At 49.3% G+C, this 17900-nt stretch overlaps 1 protein-coding gene across 1 annotated transcript in view; it reads left to right on the top strand.

The window, feature by feature from the left end:
- The window catches only part of PPP5C (protein phosphatase 5 catalytic subunit), a 40065-nt gene extending 32234 nt beyond the window's left edge, over positions 1–7831 (top strand). The window contains exon 13 of the mRNA XM_082263754.1: positions 7368–7831. Coding sequence (XP_082119880.1) covers positions 7368–7430 — 63 coding nt within the window. The 3' untranslated portion in view covers positions 7431–7831. The remainder of the gene's footprint in view (positions 1–7367) is intronic.
- The last annotated feature ends 10069 nt before the right edge of the window (positions 7832–17900 follow it).

Raw genomic sequence — 17900 nt, 5'->3', positions numbered from 1 at the left:
GGCATAGCTGGCTGGTACTGCTGGCGGGTACAGCTGGCTGGTACTGCTGGCTTGTACTGTGCTGTGGGTACTGCTGGCTGGTACTGCTGTGGGTACTGCTGGCTCAAGCTGGTACTGCTGTGGGTATTGCTGATTCAGGCTGGTACTGTGCTGTAGGTACTGCTGGCTCAGGCTGGTACTGTGCTGTGGGTACTGCTGGCTGGTACTGCTGGCTCAGGCTGGTACTACTGGCTAGTACTGCTGGCTCAGGCTGGTTCTGTTGGCTGGTACTGTGCTGTGGGTACTGCTGGCTGGTACTGTGCTGTGAGTACTGCTGACACTGGCTGGTACTGCTGTGGGTACTGCTGGTTCTGGCTGGTACTGCTGGCTCTGGCTTGTACTGCTGTGAGTACTGCTGGCTCTGGCTGGTATTGCTGGCTCTGGCTGGTACTGCTGTGAGTACTGCTGGTTCTGGCTGGTACTGCTGTGGGTACTGCTGGTTCTAGCTTATACTGCTGTGGGTACTGCTGGTTCTGGCTTATACTGCTGTGAGTACTGCTGGCTCAGGCTGGTACTGCTGTGGGTATTGCTGATTCAGGCTGGTACTGTGCTGTAGGTACTGCTGGCTGGTACTGCTGGCTCAGGCTGGTACTACTGGCTAGTACTGCTGGAACTGCTGGCTGGTACTTTGCTGTGGGTACTGCTGGCTGGTACTGTGCTGTGGGTACTGCTGACTCCTGCTGGTACTGCTGTGGGTACTACTGGCTCTGGCTTGTACTGCTTGTTCTGCTGTGGGTACTGCTGACTCTGGCTGGTACTGCTGTGGGTACTGCTGACTCTGGCTGGTACTGCTGTGGGTACTGCTGGTTCTGCTGGCTCTGGCTTATACTGCTGGCTCTGGCTGGTATTGCTGGCTCTGGCTGGTACTGCTGTGGGTACTGCTGATTCTGGCTTATACTGCTGTGGGTACTGCTGGTTCTGGCTTATACTGCTGTGGGTACTGCTGGTTCTGGCTTATACTGCTGTGAGTACTGCTGACTCTGGCTGGTACTGCTGACTCTGGCTGGTACTGCTGTGTGTGTTGCTGGCGGGAAATGCTGGCTAGCAGCGGCGCCGCGCTGGAGGAAGAGGCGATGTTTCCTGTATTGGTCACAGGCAGAGTGCATTTGATATCACTCCTCCTGTGACTCACTCAGACTGTCACTACAGAGCCGGAACTATACAGGAAGCATTGGCTCCGTTCTGACAGATCAGCTGAGAGACATTGACTCAGCTGCACGGGGGGCCGGACCAAATGACTTTGAGGGCCGCATACGGCCCCCGGGACGTAGGTTCCCCACCCCTGTGAGGGGTAGGCTGCATTTCCTGCGACCATTTCTAAGTGGATAAGGCAGACGGTGGTGCAGGCCTATTCCATTAAGGGTCAGGTTCCTCCTTTCCCTGTCAAGGCGCATTCTATGAGGGCGCTCAGTGCCTCCTGGCTGGGCCTTCTGTCATCAGGCATCAGTGGTTAAGGTGTGCAAGGCGGCTACGTGGTCGTCTGTACAAACATTCACAAAGTTTTATAAGGTGGATGTACTTGCATCTTCGAATGCAGCGTTTGGCCGCTTAGTTTTGCAGGCTGCGGTTGCAGAGGCCACCGCCTCTTGAGGGTGTATTTTTTTTCCTGGTGGTGAGCTCCAGTTGTTCCTGGTTGAGCTCCAGTTGTTCCTGGTTGAGCTCCAGTTGTTCCTGGTTGAGCTCCAGTTGTTCCTGGTTGAGCTCCAGTTGTTCCTGGTTGAGCTCCAGTTGTTCCTGGTTGAGCTCCAGTTGTTCCTGGTTGAGCTCCTGTTGTTCCTGGTTGAGCTCCAGTTGTTCCTGGTTGAGCTCCAGTTGTTCCTGGTTGAGCTCCAGTTGTTCCTGGTTGAGCTCCAGTTGTTCCTGGTTGAGCTCCAGTTGTTCCTGGTTGAGCTCCAGTTGTTCCTGGTTGAGCTCCAGTTGTTCCCTGGTTAGCTATCCTGGTTGAGCTCCAGTTGTTCCTGGTTGAGCTCCAGTTGTTCCTGGTTGAGCTCCTGTTGTTCCTGGTTGAGCTCCTGTTGTTCCTGGTTGAGCTCCAGTTGTTCCTGGTTGAGCTCCAGTTGTTCCTGGTTGAGCTCCAGTTGTTCCTGGTTGAGCTCCAGTTGTTCCTGGTTGAGCTCCAGTTGTTCCTGGTTGAGCTCCAGTTGTTCCTGGTTGAGCTCCTGTTGTTCCCTGGTTAGCTATCCTGGTTGAGCTCCTGTTGTTCCTGGTTGGCTATGTTTTGCCTTGTTGGGAATTCTGTGTTTGCTGTGTTTTTTTTTCCCCACCCCCTCATGTTGCACGGCTTTGAGACATCGCAATGGTCTGAAGAATATGAAGCTTGTCTTACGGTAAAATCCTTATTGATGGACACAGCACCCGCCCCTCTTTGGGGTTATTTGTTCTTCTGACACTGCTTGTTACAAACCTGGAGTCCTATAGCAGAAAGTGATGGTATACCCTCTGGGACTGCCCTAGGGGGCGTAACCAAAAAGGTTTCCGCTTGAAGAGAGACAGCGTAAAGCCCAATGGTCTGAAGGATTGAAGCTGCGTCTGTCAGTTTTTTTTTTTTAAAGAGCCCCCGTCCCTGCATGCATATGCACTGTAGTAAACGCATACATAGGCCACGCCCACATAAGTATATTGGGTTCACACTACACATGTGAGGTATCGCCGCAAACATCAGCGCAAGAGCAATAATTCTAGCACCAGACCCCCTCTGTAAGGGCTCTTTCACACGGTCCGCCTCCGCAGGCGGATCCGTGTTGCTCAGCGGGGATCGATCCGCGATCCCCGCTGAGCCGGGTGGATGACAGCTCCGTCTCCGCTTGCAGAGCGTAGAGGGAGGTGTCTCAGCACCCGCTGCCCTCTATGGGGGATCGGATGAGAGCGGACCGCTTGTCCGCTCTCATCAGATCCGCTCCGCTCTGATTACTGAACGGATGGAAAAATAGGGTTTCCATCCGTCCAGATTTCAGCACAGGATCGGATACGGATGGCAGCGGAGGTGTCTCCGCTGACACCCGCTGCCCCATAGAGCTGCATGGAGGATCCGATCAGATCCGCCTAAAAAACTGACAGGCGGATCGGATCGGACCGCCCGTGTGAAAGAGCCCTTACTCTAAACTGGTAACCTGTAGAAAGTTAAAGTGTCGCCTTTTGGAGATTTTTAAGTACTGTAGTTTAAATTTTAAAGCTTGACATGTTGGGTATCCATTTACTCGGCGTTACATCTTCTTTCATATTATATACAAAAAAATAACCGTGCTAAGCACACAAGATGAAGAAGAAATTGATATACTAAACAAATCAAATATTGTGATATAAAATGTGAAAAAGTGGGAAGAAAGCTGCAGCTATAGTGGGAATACACCAAGTAACAATATAAAGGAATAAAGCTGCGCTAAATTAGAAATCTATGTTAATACAACATATGCATAAATGTGAAACAAACAGTGAACAATACGAATCAAACTGCGATACCACAGCATCAATAAAAAAATATCATAGTGTTCATAATTCAAAAATGATCGAAAAAGAGATAAAATCCAAACAAGAAGTGCAGAGTGCAAGAAACGGAAAACCTCCACCGCAATGAAGGGACTCCTTCCTCCATCAGTGATAAAGGTCAAAGCCACGCTATGCGCTTACCAGAAAGAAGCAATAAAGCCCTTCAGTGAACTCCTATGGTATGGCTCCAATGGTAAACACTCTAGCCTCTTGTGCCGGTCCAACCCAGCAGCGAGCAATCCAAAAGGACCGCAGCCGCCCGACTTCTGGGCCTCACGTGGTGACATCAGGGAAGGCGTGCTCATGTCACCACGTGAGACCTGGAAGTCGGGCGGCTGCGGTCCTTTTGGATTCTGCCGAAAATAACGCTTTTATTCTTATTCCATGTGAGTTGTTTACCTTACTTAACCTTACTTAACGCACGACTATATACTGCGGCGGTCAGCCCCGGCCAGGCAGAGTGACGTAGGGGTACGTCACTCACCTGTCACTGACGTGTTAGCCAATTGCGGGCGGGCGCGCGCCCGCCCCGGCTCGTTCACTGACAAGTCAGTGCGTGTGACCGGCGGACCTGATCGTCACTCACGATCGCTCCGGTGAAGGGAGAAAGTCAGGCGGCTTATGTAAACAAGCCGCCCGTCATTCTCCCCTGTGTAAAAATGAAGATCAGACGGTTCTACTATGTAGGACTGTTGATCTTTGTTTTTACACCAATAGCCATGTCCCTTTACAGTTAGAATCACGCCCCTAGGACACACTTAACCCCTCCCTCTCCAATACAGTTAACCCCTTCCCTGCCAGTGTCATTTTTGCAGTAACAGTGCATATGTATAGCACTGATTACTTCAGTAATGTCACTGGTAACCCCAAAAGTGTCAAAAATGTCAGTCAAGGGTCCGATCTGTCCGCCGCAATGTCGCAGTACCACAAAAAAAAATCGCAGAACGCCGCCATTACGCGTTAAAAAAAACCCAACAAAAATGACAATCTTTCCCTTTGTTAGTAAACGCAATAACTTTTGTGCAAACCAATCAAAATACGCTTTTTGTGATTTTTTTTTTTTTTTTTTAGAAGATTTTTTGGTGCCTCAGGTCAAAGGAATTGGGACTTTAAGGGCTCAGTAAAAATAGTATGTTTTATTAAACATATATTGGTTTGCGATATGCAAAAAATTATAATACAAACATAATAAGACAATAGGTGCCAATGGGTTATAGACCCATGTGAAGAAGTGAAAAAATGGAACGAAAGGTGACAAAGTGAAAATGGTGACTTTTGGAACTCTGTCTTTTGGGCTCAGGGATATGAGCTTGTTGAGAGAGAGTGTCTTGTCGAACTTCCGACGCGTTTCGGCATATTAGTATATTGCCTTTATCAAGGAAGCGGTGGAGAGTTCACCATATCTGGAAAATATATAGTAGGTATATATTGAAATATATGATATAGCACTATTTGAAAAAATAGTGAATAGTAATGAAGTAAGCACATACATGTGACTAAGCGGTCGATTCCCAGGCTTTGGAATTCCCATTGCTTGTCCCAAACTGTTCACACAGGATTTATGGAGGAAAGGCTGTCTGTAGAATTATATGATAGAGGCAGTGATGATATTGCCAGCTGAAGTATGGGTATAAGAGGAGATATATGTTGAACAGACTTACATGGCGTAGGGGATCACTCAATATGTGTGAGGAGGAAGAGAGTCCTTCTCAGTGACCTGAAAGTATAGCATATGGAATCACGATAATTGTTTTGAGAATTTGTTTATTTTGTTTAGAAAGCACTAAGGTAATTAGTGCTCATCACTTACAGTGAAGGTCTTGGTGGTGATCCAATTGTTGGTAAGGAGGCCTGTGAGGGGTGTTTTCTTGCTTTACATTAAGCCTGTATAGTGGAGTAGATTTGTAGTTTGTGTTGGTACAGTTATAGTGATTTTAGTATTGGTATGAAGTATTGTTAGGAACTTACATTGAGGGGAGTTCCGGATACCAAACAGCAGGGGGAGCCCTGGTCATGGATCCTGGTAATTCCCTGGTGAGAAAGTTAGTGCTGATCAGCCTTGGTAGAAGGCATTTTGGGCACTTGTAATGAAGGTACATCCAACAATGCAAAATAAAGCATTGGTTGGATGATAAACTTACAGTTAGTAGGGCTAGGTTGATGCAGTCTGAGTCCAATTGCAGCGTGTCCTGGGGCGTCCGCACCGTCCCTCGGCTGGAGGGGAGTGGCGCCCTGTTGAAAATCCCCGGCTACCAAACATAGGTAGCATAAAACAAATTGGCCAAAAATGTTAAAAAAATTTGATACATTTTTTTTGGGGGGAATTTATATAAAAAAATGTGAAAAATATTGTTATTTTTGCAAAATTGACGCTCTTTTTTTGTTTATAGCGCCATGATCAAAAAATCGCACAGGTGATCAAATACCGCCAAAAGAAAGCTCTGTTTGTGGGAAAAAAAGGACGTCAAATTCGTTTAGGTACGGCGTCGCACGACCGCACAATTGTCCATTAAAGTCACGCAGTGCCGAATCGCAAAATAGGCCCTGGTCAGGAAGGGGGTAAAATCTTCCGGGGCTTAAGTGGTTAAGTAAGGTAAACAACTCACATGGAATAAGAATAAAGTGCTATTTCCGGTAGAATCCAAATGACCGCAGCCGCCCGACTTCCGGGTCTCACGTGGTGACATGAGCACGCCATCCCTGACGTCACCACGTGAGACCCGGAAGTCGGGCGGCTGCGGTCATTTGGATTCTACCGGAAATAGCACTTTATTCTTATTCCATGTGAGTTGTTTACCTTACTTAATAAATTTTGTGCCTACGTACTTCACTATCTGTGGCCTCCATCTTTTTATGGTGTATGTTGGAGAGTGCTGGACTTGGGTTGTCCGCATTGCGGTGCTGGTTCCCTATCGCGGCTCGCCGCTGGGCTGGACCGGCATAAGAGGCTAGAGTGTTTACCATTGGAGCCATACCATAGGAGTTCACTGAAGGGCTTTATTGCATCTTCTTTCTGGTAAGTGCATAGCGTGGCTTTGACCTTTATCACTGATGGAGGAAGGAGTCCCTTCATTGCGGTGGAGGTTTTCCGTTTCTTGCACTCTGCACTTCTTGTTTGGATTTTATCTCTTTTTCGATCATTTTTGAATTATGAACACTATGATATTTTTTTATTGATGCTGTGGTATCGCAGTTTGATTCGTATTGTTCACTGTTTGTTTCACATTTATGCATAGGTTGTATTAACATAGATTTCTAATTTAGCTCAGCTTTATTCCTTTATATATCTTTCATATTATATAAAAAAAACGGGGGTAGATATCATGTTTTTTTTTTTTTTTAATTTATTTTTAGATTAAACCTGTGCCAAACAAAAATTGCAACGACCGCCATTTTATTCTCTAGGGTCTCTGCTAAAAGAAAAATAGATTTATGATGTTTGGGGGTTCTAAATAATTTTCTAGCAAAAAATACAGATTTTTATGTGTCAACAACGAATGTCAGAAAAAGGGCGGGTCCCTCAGGGGTTAATTTAAAAAAAAAAAAGGGGGTTTATCTACTTGCTGGAAAATCCATTTTTTGTCTCTTATTGAGTGACACAGGTCCCTCCCACTCCCGCTGGTAGTAGGAGGAGTCAGAGGGCTGACCCCTGTCCTTTTTGCCTGCCATTCTCCAATCCTCCTGTAGTTGGCAGTATAACCCGGCAGCCTTTGGATTTCTGTGTCCCTCAGAATTTGGATCTTCCAGTAAGTCCAGAGGTCCGGTGGCAGCGCTTGGTCTGTGATTGGTTGTTGGGATCGGTTGTCATGGCGCCCAGTAACGATCTCCCGTTTCTCTTGCAGCCGCACCCCAACGTGAAGCCCATGATGTACGCCAACTCTCTGCTGCAGATGGGGATGATGTGAGGCGGACGGTCCAGCGGCTGAGCCCATTGGTTTATTGCCCCGCGGGCGGACGGTGAACGGGGCTGTCGCAGTATTTGCCCCCCCCCCCAATCTCGGTTCGGGGATACAAGAGAACCCAGATGAATATTTTTATTACTGTAAAGGAGGAAGAGAGACGAGCGGGAGAGGGCCGCGTGTGGACGTGTGCCGCGTGAGTGTGTGTGCGCACGTGTGTGTGACTGTGCGTGTGTGTGGGGGAGGGGGTTGTCTCAGCTAGAAACGCACAATAATCTTGCACCCCTCCCCCTTTCCGTATAACCTGTGTGCGCCGCCTCCTCGCTCTACACCACACCTGTACTTCCCCCTCCCCCGCTGTCTGTCATTATTTAGCTTCTAATAAAGATTCTGATCACACAACACAATGCAGTCTTTTACTTGGGGGGGGGGGGGGGGGTTACCTATGGAAGGTTCACCCTGGGTGGAATTGGGGAAGGGGGTGAGTGGTAAGTGGAGAGAATGTGAATGGTGTTCTGGGGTGGGGGAGGGTAGAAAGGTGCGATATGGAGAAGATAGGGGGGCAGTGGCTGGTGGTTATATGAAGATGGGGGGCTAAACATGGAGGATGAGCATGGTGATGGGGGAGGGCATTTTTATGGGGAGATGAAATAATAGAGGGGGTGGGGTATATACACTGGGAGGGAGAATGGTGGGGGGGAGGGGGTTATACTGGAGGAAGGATGTTGAGGGGAGTTATATTTTGAGGGAGAATGGGGTGGAGTTTGGATTGGGAGGATGGTGGGGTGGGTTATACTGGGAGGAAGAATGGTGGGGGGTGGTTTATGATGGACGGAGGATGGTGAAGGGAGTTATTCTGTTTAGAAGAATGGGGGGGGGGGGTGTTATACTGGGAGGAAGAATGGGGGGGGGGTTATATTGCTAGATTGGTGGTGGGAGTTATAATGGTAAGGGGGGGGGGGGTTATTGTAAAGAATGTGATAGGGGATTATACTGGGAGTGAGAATGGGGGGAGGGGGTTCTATTGGGAGGGTGGTGGTGAAGGGGGGGGGGGTTGGGCTATATTGGGAGGATGGGGAGGAGGTTGGCTTTGATTGGGAGAATGGTGGTGGTCATATTGGGAGGATGGTGGTAGGGTGGTTGGGTTAGATTGGGAGGCTGGTGTTGGAGGGGCTGGGTTAGAGTGGGAGGATGGTGGTGGGGGGTTGGGTTAGATTGGGAGAATGGTGAGGAGTGTTTGTTGGGAGGATGGTGCGGGGGGGGGGGGGGGGTGCGAGTTATACTGGGAGAATGGTGGTCGAGGGTATGGGTAGGGTTATTTTGGAAGGGTGGTGGGGAGATTGGATTTTATGGGGGGGTGGTTGTGTTACATTGGGGGGGTTATAGTGGGAGAATGGTGAAGGGGGGGGGGTACTGGGTTAGATTGGGAGAATGGTGGAGGGGGGATTGGGTTATGTTGGGAGAATGGTGGTGGAGGGGTGGTTGGTTAGAATGGGAGGATGGGGGTGCTGGGATTATATTGGGGGAATGGTGGTGGGGGGTTATATGGGGAGAAGGGGGGGGTATTGGGTTAGATTGGGAGAATGGTGGAGGGGTGGGGTTGGGTTGTGTTGGCAGAATGGTGGGGGGGGGGGGTTAGGTTAGTTTGGGAGGATGGTGGTGGGGGATTATATTGGGAGAATGGTGGGGGGATGATATATTGGGAGAATGTTGGGGGGGAGGGTTGGGTTATATAAATTGGGGAATGGTGGTGGGGTGGGTATTAGATTAGATTGGGAGAATGGGGGGGATTGGATTAGATCGGGAGAATGGTGAGGGAGGGGGGTATTGGGTTAGATTGGGAAAATGGTGAGGGGGGGGGGGGAGTATTGGGTTAGATTGGTAGAATGGTAAGGGTGGGGGTGGGTATTAGGTTACATTGGGAAAATTGTGAGGGGGGAGTATTGGTTTAGATTGGGAGAATGGTTGGGGGGGTTGCGTTATTTTGGGGGGATTGGGAGGGGGGGGGGATTGGGAGAATGGTGAGGGGGGTATTGAGTTGGACTAGGAGAATGGTGAGGGGGGGGTATTGGGTTGGACTGGGAGAATGGTGAAAGGGGCGGGGTTATTGGGTTGGATTGGGGGAATGGTGATGTGGGGGAGGAGGGGCGGTGTGATGATGGAAATTGTGTGCAGAGTGGTCCTGGGTTGCCATGGGTGACCACCTTATGCTGGTCCCGGTGAAGTTGGATCCCTATCTGTGGCTCCGAAGGAGATTGGTGTGCGGGGGAGGGACCGGTTCTCTTTATGTATTTATTGCGGCATGGAGTCTATAATCGCACGGCTTGCCGAGACGCAGTATATGGCCCTGTGAGCTCCGCCCACTTCCTGAACACCAATCACTGTGCAGAGCGTACACAGAGCGCACATCATCCACAACATGTAGAATCATATTGAAGTTATAAGGGAAATGTGACATTTGGGGGGGTTGGTGGCCTGTCGGGGGTGGAGGATGGTACACCGTGCGTTGTGCTGTGGGTGGTCGGTTGTCCTCCATAGCGCTGTGTGTGGTTCGCTCAGATCAGAGAGATGGTTATCCTGCGACCGGTGACATCGTCTGCCTTCCCTCATATATACAATGTATACTCTGCACTCCGCCAGTCTGGGAACGCCGCGTTTCTGGTATTTCTCGACATTTACGCAGTTTCATATCTGATCGAACTTTGGATTTGAAGCGATTGTAAAGTTCTCTTTTTTTTTTTTTTTTTTTAAATAATAAACATGTTTTATTTCCTGTGTGTGATTTGCACAGAGCGGCCCCCGATCCTCCACTTTTGGGGTCCCCACTGTTGCTCCTGGCTCCCCTTACCTTACAAAGTACCCCAATAGCAGGAGCCAATGAGGAGGGAGGGAGAGAGCAGTGTTGGACTGAGATTAGGCTCAGGTAAGTATGTGGGGGAGGGGGGGAGCTGCACAAAGGAGGTTTTTTTTTTCCCCCCACCCTAATGTAGAGAACACCTTCTGCCTTTAAGGCTCGGGGTTCACACTGCCGCCATGGCAAAGTAAAGTCACACAACTTGGGATGTGACTTCATGGGGAGTTGCTTGCAGCTGAAGTTGCCCCAAAGTGGTGTGGGTACCTTTTTCTGAGTCGCACCGATTAGAACGTTTCCATTGCAGTTAAAGGGATGCGAGTTGTCATGCAACCTTAAACTTTCAAGTCGCATCAGTGTGAACCGAGCCAAAAGCGTAGAATTTCTGGTCAATTTGAGGGGGAAAAAATTAAATCTTGGAAATGTTAAAATCAAATGCGTAGAGGAGGTCGGTGCTCTGCGTACGCTCCAAAAAATATTTCCAAGTATGAAGGTATGCCCCGCCCCTCCCCCTCCGCCACCCCTGCTGGTGATTGACAGCTGGGACTACAACCCCTCCCATGTAACCCCGGATCGCTGGGAGCCACGTGTGTCATTTAAAGTGGTAGAAGTTTTTTTTTTTTTTACCTTTTAAAGTGGTTCTAAAGCCTCAAGCTTTTTTACCTTTATATATTCTATGCATTAACCGTTTCTGCTGCAGGATTTCCCCCAGCCCCCCCTATTCTTCCCTGTGCCCAATCTGATCCAGCGGTGTGCACAAGAGCAGTGGCTCCAGCTGCTGTCTCCTTCCTCATTTGACAGCGGGAGCTATTGGCTGTCAAATGCTGTAACAAGGGATCGGGGGGCTTGGTCTGTGTCAATAGGGTGGCTCGGGAGCGAGCATGCTTGGGTGCCCCATGGAAATAGGGAAGCCACCCGTCCGAAATTTACCCAGACAGTCCAGGTTTCAGACCACTTGAAACCCGGACACAATATTTAGAACTGGACTGTGGTTCCCCAAGTAACTAAGTGCCACAACTGCCAAGTGTATAGGTGTGCACATGCCCCCCGTACACAGACAGGGGAGAGAGGGCTTGATCTGCTCCTGCCCCCACCCCTCTATTTGCCCACCCATATTCCAATCCAAAGTGTTTTGTGCCTCGGGAAATGGATGTGTGGGCTGGAAATCTGAAGCTCAGCAACCAGCAGATACATGGTGGGTGAAAGGTGTCGATGCCTGAGCCTCCATCCTCGGGTGAGTGAGCTCACCATCCAATGTCTGACGTCTCCCCCCTCCCTCCCTCCCTTCTCTCTCCTGCTTCCGAGCGAGTGAGTACACTAAGGTAAGAGAAGATGGACTCTGATGTAAGTGGAAGGTTTGGTGAGCAGAAACTTCCTTGCATCAGAGTTCCCCTTTACAGTCCACTGCATTCCTCCTTAAAACATTGCTGTGTGCCGCTAAAGTGTTCAGATTTGGCTTGAAGAAAAGGTGGCAACCCGACATGTAAAGCGACTTTCCATGGGGACACTCCCCAAAGCAGAGGAGCCAGGAGCACAGAAGAGCGACCCAAGAAGAGGAGGATCGGGGCTTCCTGTGCAGAGAGGAGGAAGTATAACGTACCTCAATTTATTCACCAGTGTCTAAAGATGATGGTCACTGTGAAGAGTCTCCACATTTCTCTTCAAAGAAGAAAGAAGCCAAAATGTCCTCCAGACAGTACAGTTCCTAGAAAGTCTGGGTTGGATACTGAACTTGGCGAAGTCAGCAGTACAGCCGGTCCAGCCTCTGGAATATCTGGGTCTTTCTGTGGACACGGTAAAGGCAAAGATATTCTTTCCAACAAGAAAGGTCACAGACCTGAAGGATCTGGTTCGGTTCGTAGTAAGGCTGAGATGTCCTTCTATACGTCTTTGCATGAGGCAGCTCCCTATGCTCAATTCCATGCCATACCCTTACAGAACAACATTCTGTCTACAAGGCCCGGAAGGGTTCAGTCTCTGGACTGGTCCATGTCTCTGGTACCAAGAGTACGTCAGAGTGAATTGGTGGTTGTTGACCAGAAATCTGGAGAAGGGGAAATCCTTTCTTCCAGTTACCTGGAAGGTGGTGACTACGGACGCCAGTCTCTCCGGCTGGGGAGCGGTTCTGGAGGAAGCCACTGTCCAGGGGAAATGGTCTTGGGTAGAGAGAGTTCTCCCCATCAACGTTCTGGAAATCCAAGCAGTCAGTCGCTCTTTGAAATACTGGACGCCCAGACTTTGGGGTCACTCTGTACGGGGGGCAATCCAACAATGCCATGGCTGTGGCTTATATCAACCATCAAGGAGGCACAAAGAGTCAGTCAGCCCAGAAAGAGGTGGATGTTAACCCTGTCCTGGGCAGAGAAGTTTGTGCCATGCCTGACGGCAGTTTTTATTCCAAGAATAGAGAACTGGCGGGCAGATGTTTCTCTGTCGCTCATTGACAGACGTAGTCTTCTTGATTCACAAGAGTTGGGTTATGTTGTCTCCGCAGGAGTAGGACTAGGCAGAAAGAAAAAACGTTCTGGCTCCACCCTAGCGGCAGTCCCAGAGGGTATATCCTCCCTCTCTCTGCTACAAGGCATCAGTTTTTTTCTGTCTAGTCAGGAGTAAGGACCTAAGTTCCTTGCTGGGATCTCTGGTCCTGGCAAGATTTTTTTGGAAAAAATATATTTTTTTAGGCAGTTTTCTCCAGTGTTTTTTTCCTGTGAGATCTTCAAGCAAATATGCCGGACTGGGCGACACTAGTGGTCACCCCAGCCGGCCTACGAGCGCGCGCAGACCATGGCATTGCGCTTGGTCGGCCGCGACACATTCAAGTAAGTATGCGGGGCCGGGCGACGGGCTGGATGTTGAGATCCAGTGGTCACCCCGGTTTCTGCCTACGAGCGCGTGCAGACCAGAGCTCCGCGCTGGGTCGGCCGCGACGGAGTCCCATTGGAGGGACTGACCTTGCGAGTTAAAAGTCTCGCTTGGACGCCAGGAACCAGAGAGAGGGTGCCTGTCGGTTTGGTATGGTGAGTAAACGTTCCCTTTTTTCCTCGTTATGAGGCAGTATGAATTATGGGCCCCTCCATACATGGTCAGTATATATCTGACACTAAAAGTCCCCCTTGTAAATACAGCATGTGTTTGGTGGGAAGTGGACTTAGTTTGAGCCCAGCTACCTCGTGGAGAGCTGGGAACGCCGGAAGGCGTACACAGGGGGCGGAGCCACGTCCTTCTACCCGGGAAAACTAACACAGCTCTTTCCAGTCTGTAAAAGACAGACGCTGACTGCAGTTGGTTGGAAACTTCTCTGCATCGGGTGGTGAGCCTTGAGGGTCCCTCTCTCTCTCTGTGGGGATCGAGAAGCAGGTACTCTGAGGGGCGCTATTGCGCTAGGGGGAGACACATAAAAAAAAAAAAAAAAAAGAGGTATTTTTTATTTAAAAAAAAAAAAAAAAGATGTTTTTTCTTTTTTACTGGCAAAGTGTCCTGGATTAACATGGACCCTGCCACTCATGTATCTCCACCAGATCCCTTCGAGGGGTCTGCAGGATCCTCCAGCACCCCACTGACAATTGAATCATTGTCAGCTATTATGGAAACTTTTGTGTCCCGGGTGGAAGTGGCTTGTCAGGGACAGGGCGCAAGAAAGCGACCCCCGCCTAACCCCATATTATCTGAAACCTCGGATTCAGACTCTGAGCCCATTTCTGCAGTTGCAGGTACCTCATCTGGTATTGGTGTCTCGGGTACTGTCTCTTCAGACAGTGAGGAGGATGTTTCGGCATCAGCCATAGCCAAAGAGGAAGCGTTGGTAAACGCACTCATTGTATCTGTTCAAGAAACCTTAAGATTACAGGGTATTCCGTCAGAAATAGCTGTAACTGAAATCCCCTTTTGGGACTAAAAAACGCATCAAAGTGGCGAAGGTTTTTCCATTGCCCAAATGTTTGGGCAATCCAATCAAAGAAGAATGGAGTCTGCCAAAACGCACTTCTGCTATTTCCAAACGCATTAACAGGCGTTATCCGTTTGAGTAAACCCTCATTAAGAAATGGACAGAACCACCTGTGGTGGATTCACCAATTGCTAGATTGAATAAGCCACGGTTATTCCATTAGAAGACGCTCCGTCTTTTAAAAGATCCGGTGGATCGCAAGATAGAAGCTATGTCTCGCACCACGTTTTACCTTGATTGGATCAGCTTTCAGACCAATAATTGCTATTGGGCTGGTTTTGCAGACTGTAACCGAATGGACCAAATGGTTACGCCGGGACTTAGAAGAGGTCCCCCAGGCGGTATCAGATTTGTTGGAACAGATGATACAGGGGTTACAGTTTGTGTGTGATGCGGCGTTAGACGCCACTCCATTTTTGGCGCGAGCATCAGTTTCAGCAGTGGTTCTCAGGCGTACACTGTGGCTAAAAGGTTGGTTAGCCGACCAAGGTTCCAAAAAAGCATTGGCTAATATCCCCTTTTTAGGAGAGCGTTTATTTGGAGCCAACTTAGATGAGATCATTAAGGATCTCACGGGTGGAAAGAGCACCTTTTTACCGCAAAATGCTAAGGGTAAAGGAACTCGTCAAAGACGAGGGCCTTCTTTCTCTGCTCACAAAAAGTTTTTTCGCCCCGCGGGTGAAAAAATTAAGTCCTCCAAAGCTCCTTCAGGAGGCTTCAGGGGACGTTGGTCGGGCAAGCAAAAGCCCGCCCCCTCCAGACCTGAAGATAAGTCGACCAAAGCCTGAAGGTGCGCCCCCACCCATAATTGGGGTGGGGGGACGTCTTCGCCGGTTCCCGGATCCATGGCTTTCCAGAATCCCGGACAAGTGAGTTTGCGAAATCATAAGATCAGGGTACAAGATCGAGTTTCGATCTCTCCCACTGGCGCGATTCTTCCCTTCCAATATCCGACTATCCCCGGATCGTTTAGAAGATCTGCGGAGAGCAGTCACGGATTTACTACAACAAGGAGTGGTAGTCCACGTTCCTTGGACAGAACGTTTTTTCTAGGGTTTTATTCAAACCTATTTACAATACTCAGGAAAGAGGGCAAAGTGCGTCCAATTCTGGACTTAAGGGCACTCAATTCCTTTCTCAACATAAGAAAATTCAAAATGGAATCCAGTAGCAGCCTTCCTCCATTCAGGGGATGTCCTAGCGTCCATAGAATCTAGGACGCCTATCTTCACATTCCCAATTTCGCAGGGAGAACCACTATCAGTTTGTGGCGTTACCTTTTGGTCTCGCCACGGCTCCTCGGGTCTTCACGAAGGTGTTGGCCCCAATGTTGGCACTACTGCGCCAAAGAGGCATATTGATTCTAGGTTACCTAGACGATCTCCTGCTTCATGCAGAGTCTCTTCAGACCCTGCTACAAAACCTAGAAATTACTATAATTTCTTTACAGGAATTCGGGTGGCTGGTGAACCAGCAAAAGTCATTTCTGGTTCCCACCCAGAGGCTCGAATATCTGGGTCTAATTCTAGACACGTTCAGGACAAGAGTTTTCCTTCCGGTAGGGAAACTCCGGAAGATTCAATCAGCAGTCCAGTTGTTACTATCCAACAGCTGGTCTTCCCTTCGGACTTGCATGAGGGTTCTGGGTTTGATGGTGGCTTCCTTCGAAGCAGTCCCATTTGCCCAGTCCCATACCCGAATTCTTCAGCAAGAGATTCTTCTCAGATGGAATCGGAATCCGGAATCTCTGGACTATCGGATCCGATTGAGCAAACAGACCAGAGAGTCTCTGGTCTGGTGGCTTCAGTCTCCGATACTCAGCCAGGGAAAGTCATTTCTGCCAATATATTGGACGATAGTGACCACGGATGCCAGTCTATCCGGATGGGGAGGAATTCTCAGTCAGTTATCTGTCCAGGGACTTTGGTCCCCGGAAGAATCCAGGTTGCCGATAAATGTGTTGGAACTGAGAGCGATCAGACTTTGTCTGATTCACTGGACCGAGCAGCTCCAGGGCAGCCCAGTTCGGATCCAGTTGGACAACGCCACGGCCGTGGCTTATGTCAATCACCAGGGGGGCACCAAGAGTGTCCGAGCGGCCAAGGAAGTGGCTTGCATTCTTCGCTGGGCGGAACGATTTGTTCCAGCTATCTCTGCGGTGTTCATTCCGGGGGTGGAAAATTTTCAGGCAGATTATCTCAGCCGTCAGACTCCGGATCAGGGGGAATGGTCCCTCCATCCAGAAGTTTTCCACCAGTTGTGCCTACGTTGGGGCACCCTGGATGTGGATCTGTTGGCATCACGATTCAACAGAAAAAGTACAGAGATTCGTGGCTCGCTCCCGCGATCCTCTAGCAGAGACCGCAGAAGCACTGGTCACCCCGTGGGGGCAATACCAGCTAATGTATGCCTTCCCTCCTCTTGGGTTACTGCCAAGACTTCTTCGCAGGATAGAGGAGGAAGGAATTCCAGTAATCCTGGTAGCTCTGGACTGGCCTCGTCGAGCTTGATACTCCGACTTGGTCAGACTGGTGGCGGACGTCCCGTGGAGACTTCCTCTCAGGGAGGATCTACTGTCTCAGGGACCGATCTTCCATCCTGCTTTACGATCGCTGGTTTTTAAACGGCCTGGTTATTGAGACCCAGGTGCTGAAGGACAAGGGATTGTCAGCTTCAGTTATTCCTACTCTAGTTAAAACAAGGAAAGCGACTTCCAGAAAGATTAACATCGTACATGGAAGTCTTATATTGTGTGGTGTGAATCCCTTGGGTTCCATCTACATCTTTATTCGGTAGCCCGAATATTGGCTTTTCTGCAACAGGGAGTTGAGCAGAAGCTGGCCTTGAGTGTTATCAAGGGTCTGGTTTCAGCATTAGCTATCTTCTTTCAGAAGCCTTTGGCTACTTATTCCTTGGTGCGGAATTTCATCCAGGGGGTGCGACACCTGGCTCCGCCAGTGCACGCGCCGTTACCATCCTGGGATCTTAATTTGGTGCTGTCGGTTCTTCAGACACCTCCCTTTGAAAATATCAGGGAGATTCCCTTGCTTACTTTATCCCAGAAGGTGGCCTTCTTGGTGGCTATCACTTCTGCACGCAGGGTGTCAGAACTGGCTGCATTATCCTGTTGTTCCCCATATCTGGTGGTTCATAGGGATAAGGTTGTTCTTCATCCGAATCCATCCTTCCTTCCTAAGGTGGTTTCAAAGTTTCATTGAATGAGGACAGTGTATTGTCCTTCCTATGTCCTTAGCCCAATCATCCTCGAGAATTTGCATGGCATTCCTTAGATGTAGTTCGGGCGATCAGGATATATTTGAATACTACGGATTCAATTTGTAAGACGGATTCACTGTTTGTGATCACGGATGGCCCTAAGAAGGGGTTGCCTGTTCTGCTGCGACCATCTTTAGATGGATCAGACAGACGGTGGTATAGGCTTATTTTATCTAAGGGTTGGGATTCCCCGTTCCCTGTTAAAGCGCCTTCTACTCGGGCGCTTAGAGTTTCCTGGACCTTCCGCCATCAGGCGTCAGTGGTTCAGGTTTTCAAGGCGACTGTTTAGTCGTCGGTTCATACCTTTACAATATTGTATAAGGTTTATGTGATGGCATCGTCGGATGCCTCTTCTGGCCGCAAGGTTCCTGCAGGCCACTGTTTGAGGAGACTGTTGGTCTAC

This window comes from Pelophylax lessonae (assembly GCF_965119305.1).
Source record: "Pelophylax lessonae genome assembly, chromosome: 7".
Lineage (NCBI taxonomy): Eukaryota > Metazoa > Chordata > Amphibia > Anura > Ranidae > Pelophylax > Pelophylax lessonae.
The sequence above is the reverse complement of the archived record's forward strand: the minus strand, read 5'-3'. Positions and strand labels throughout refer to the sequence as shown.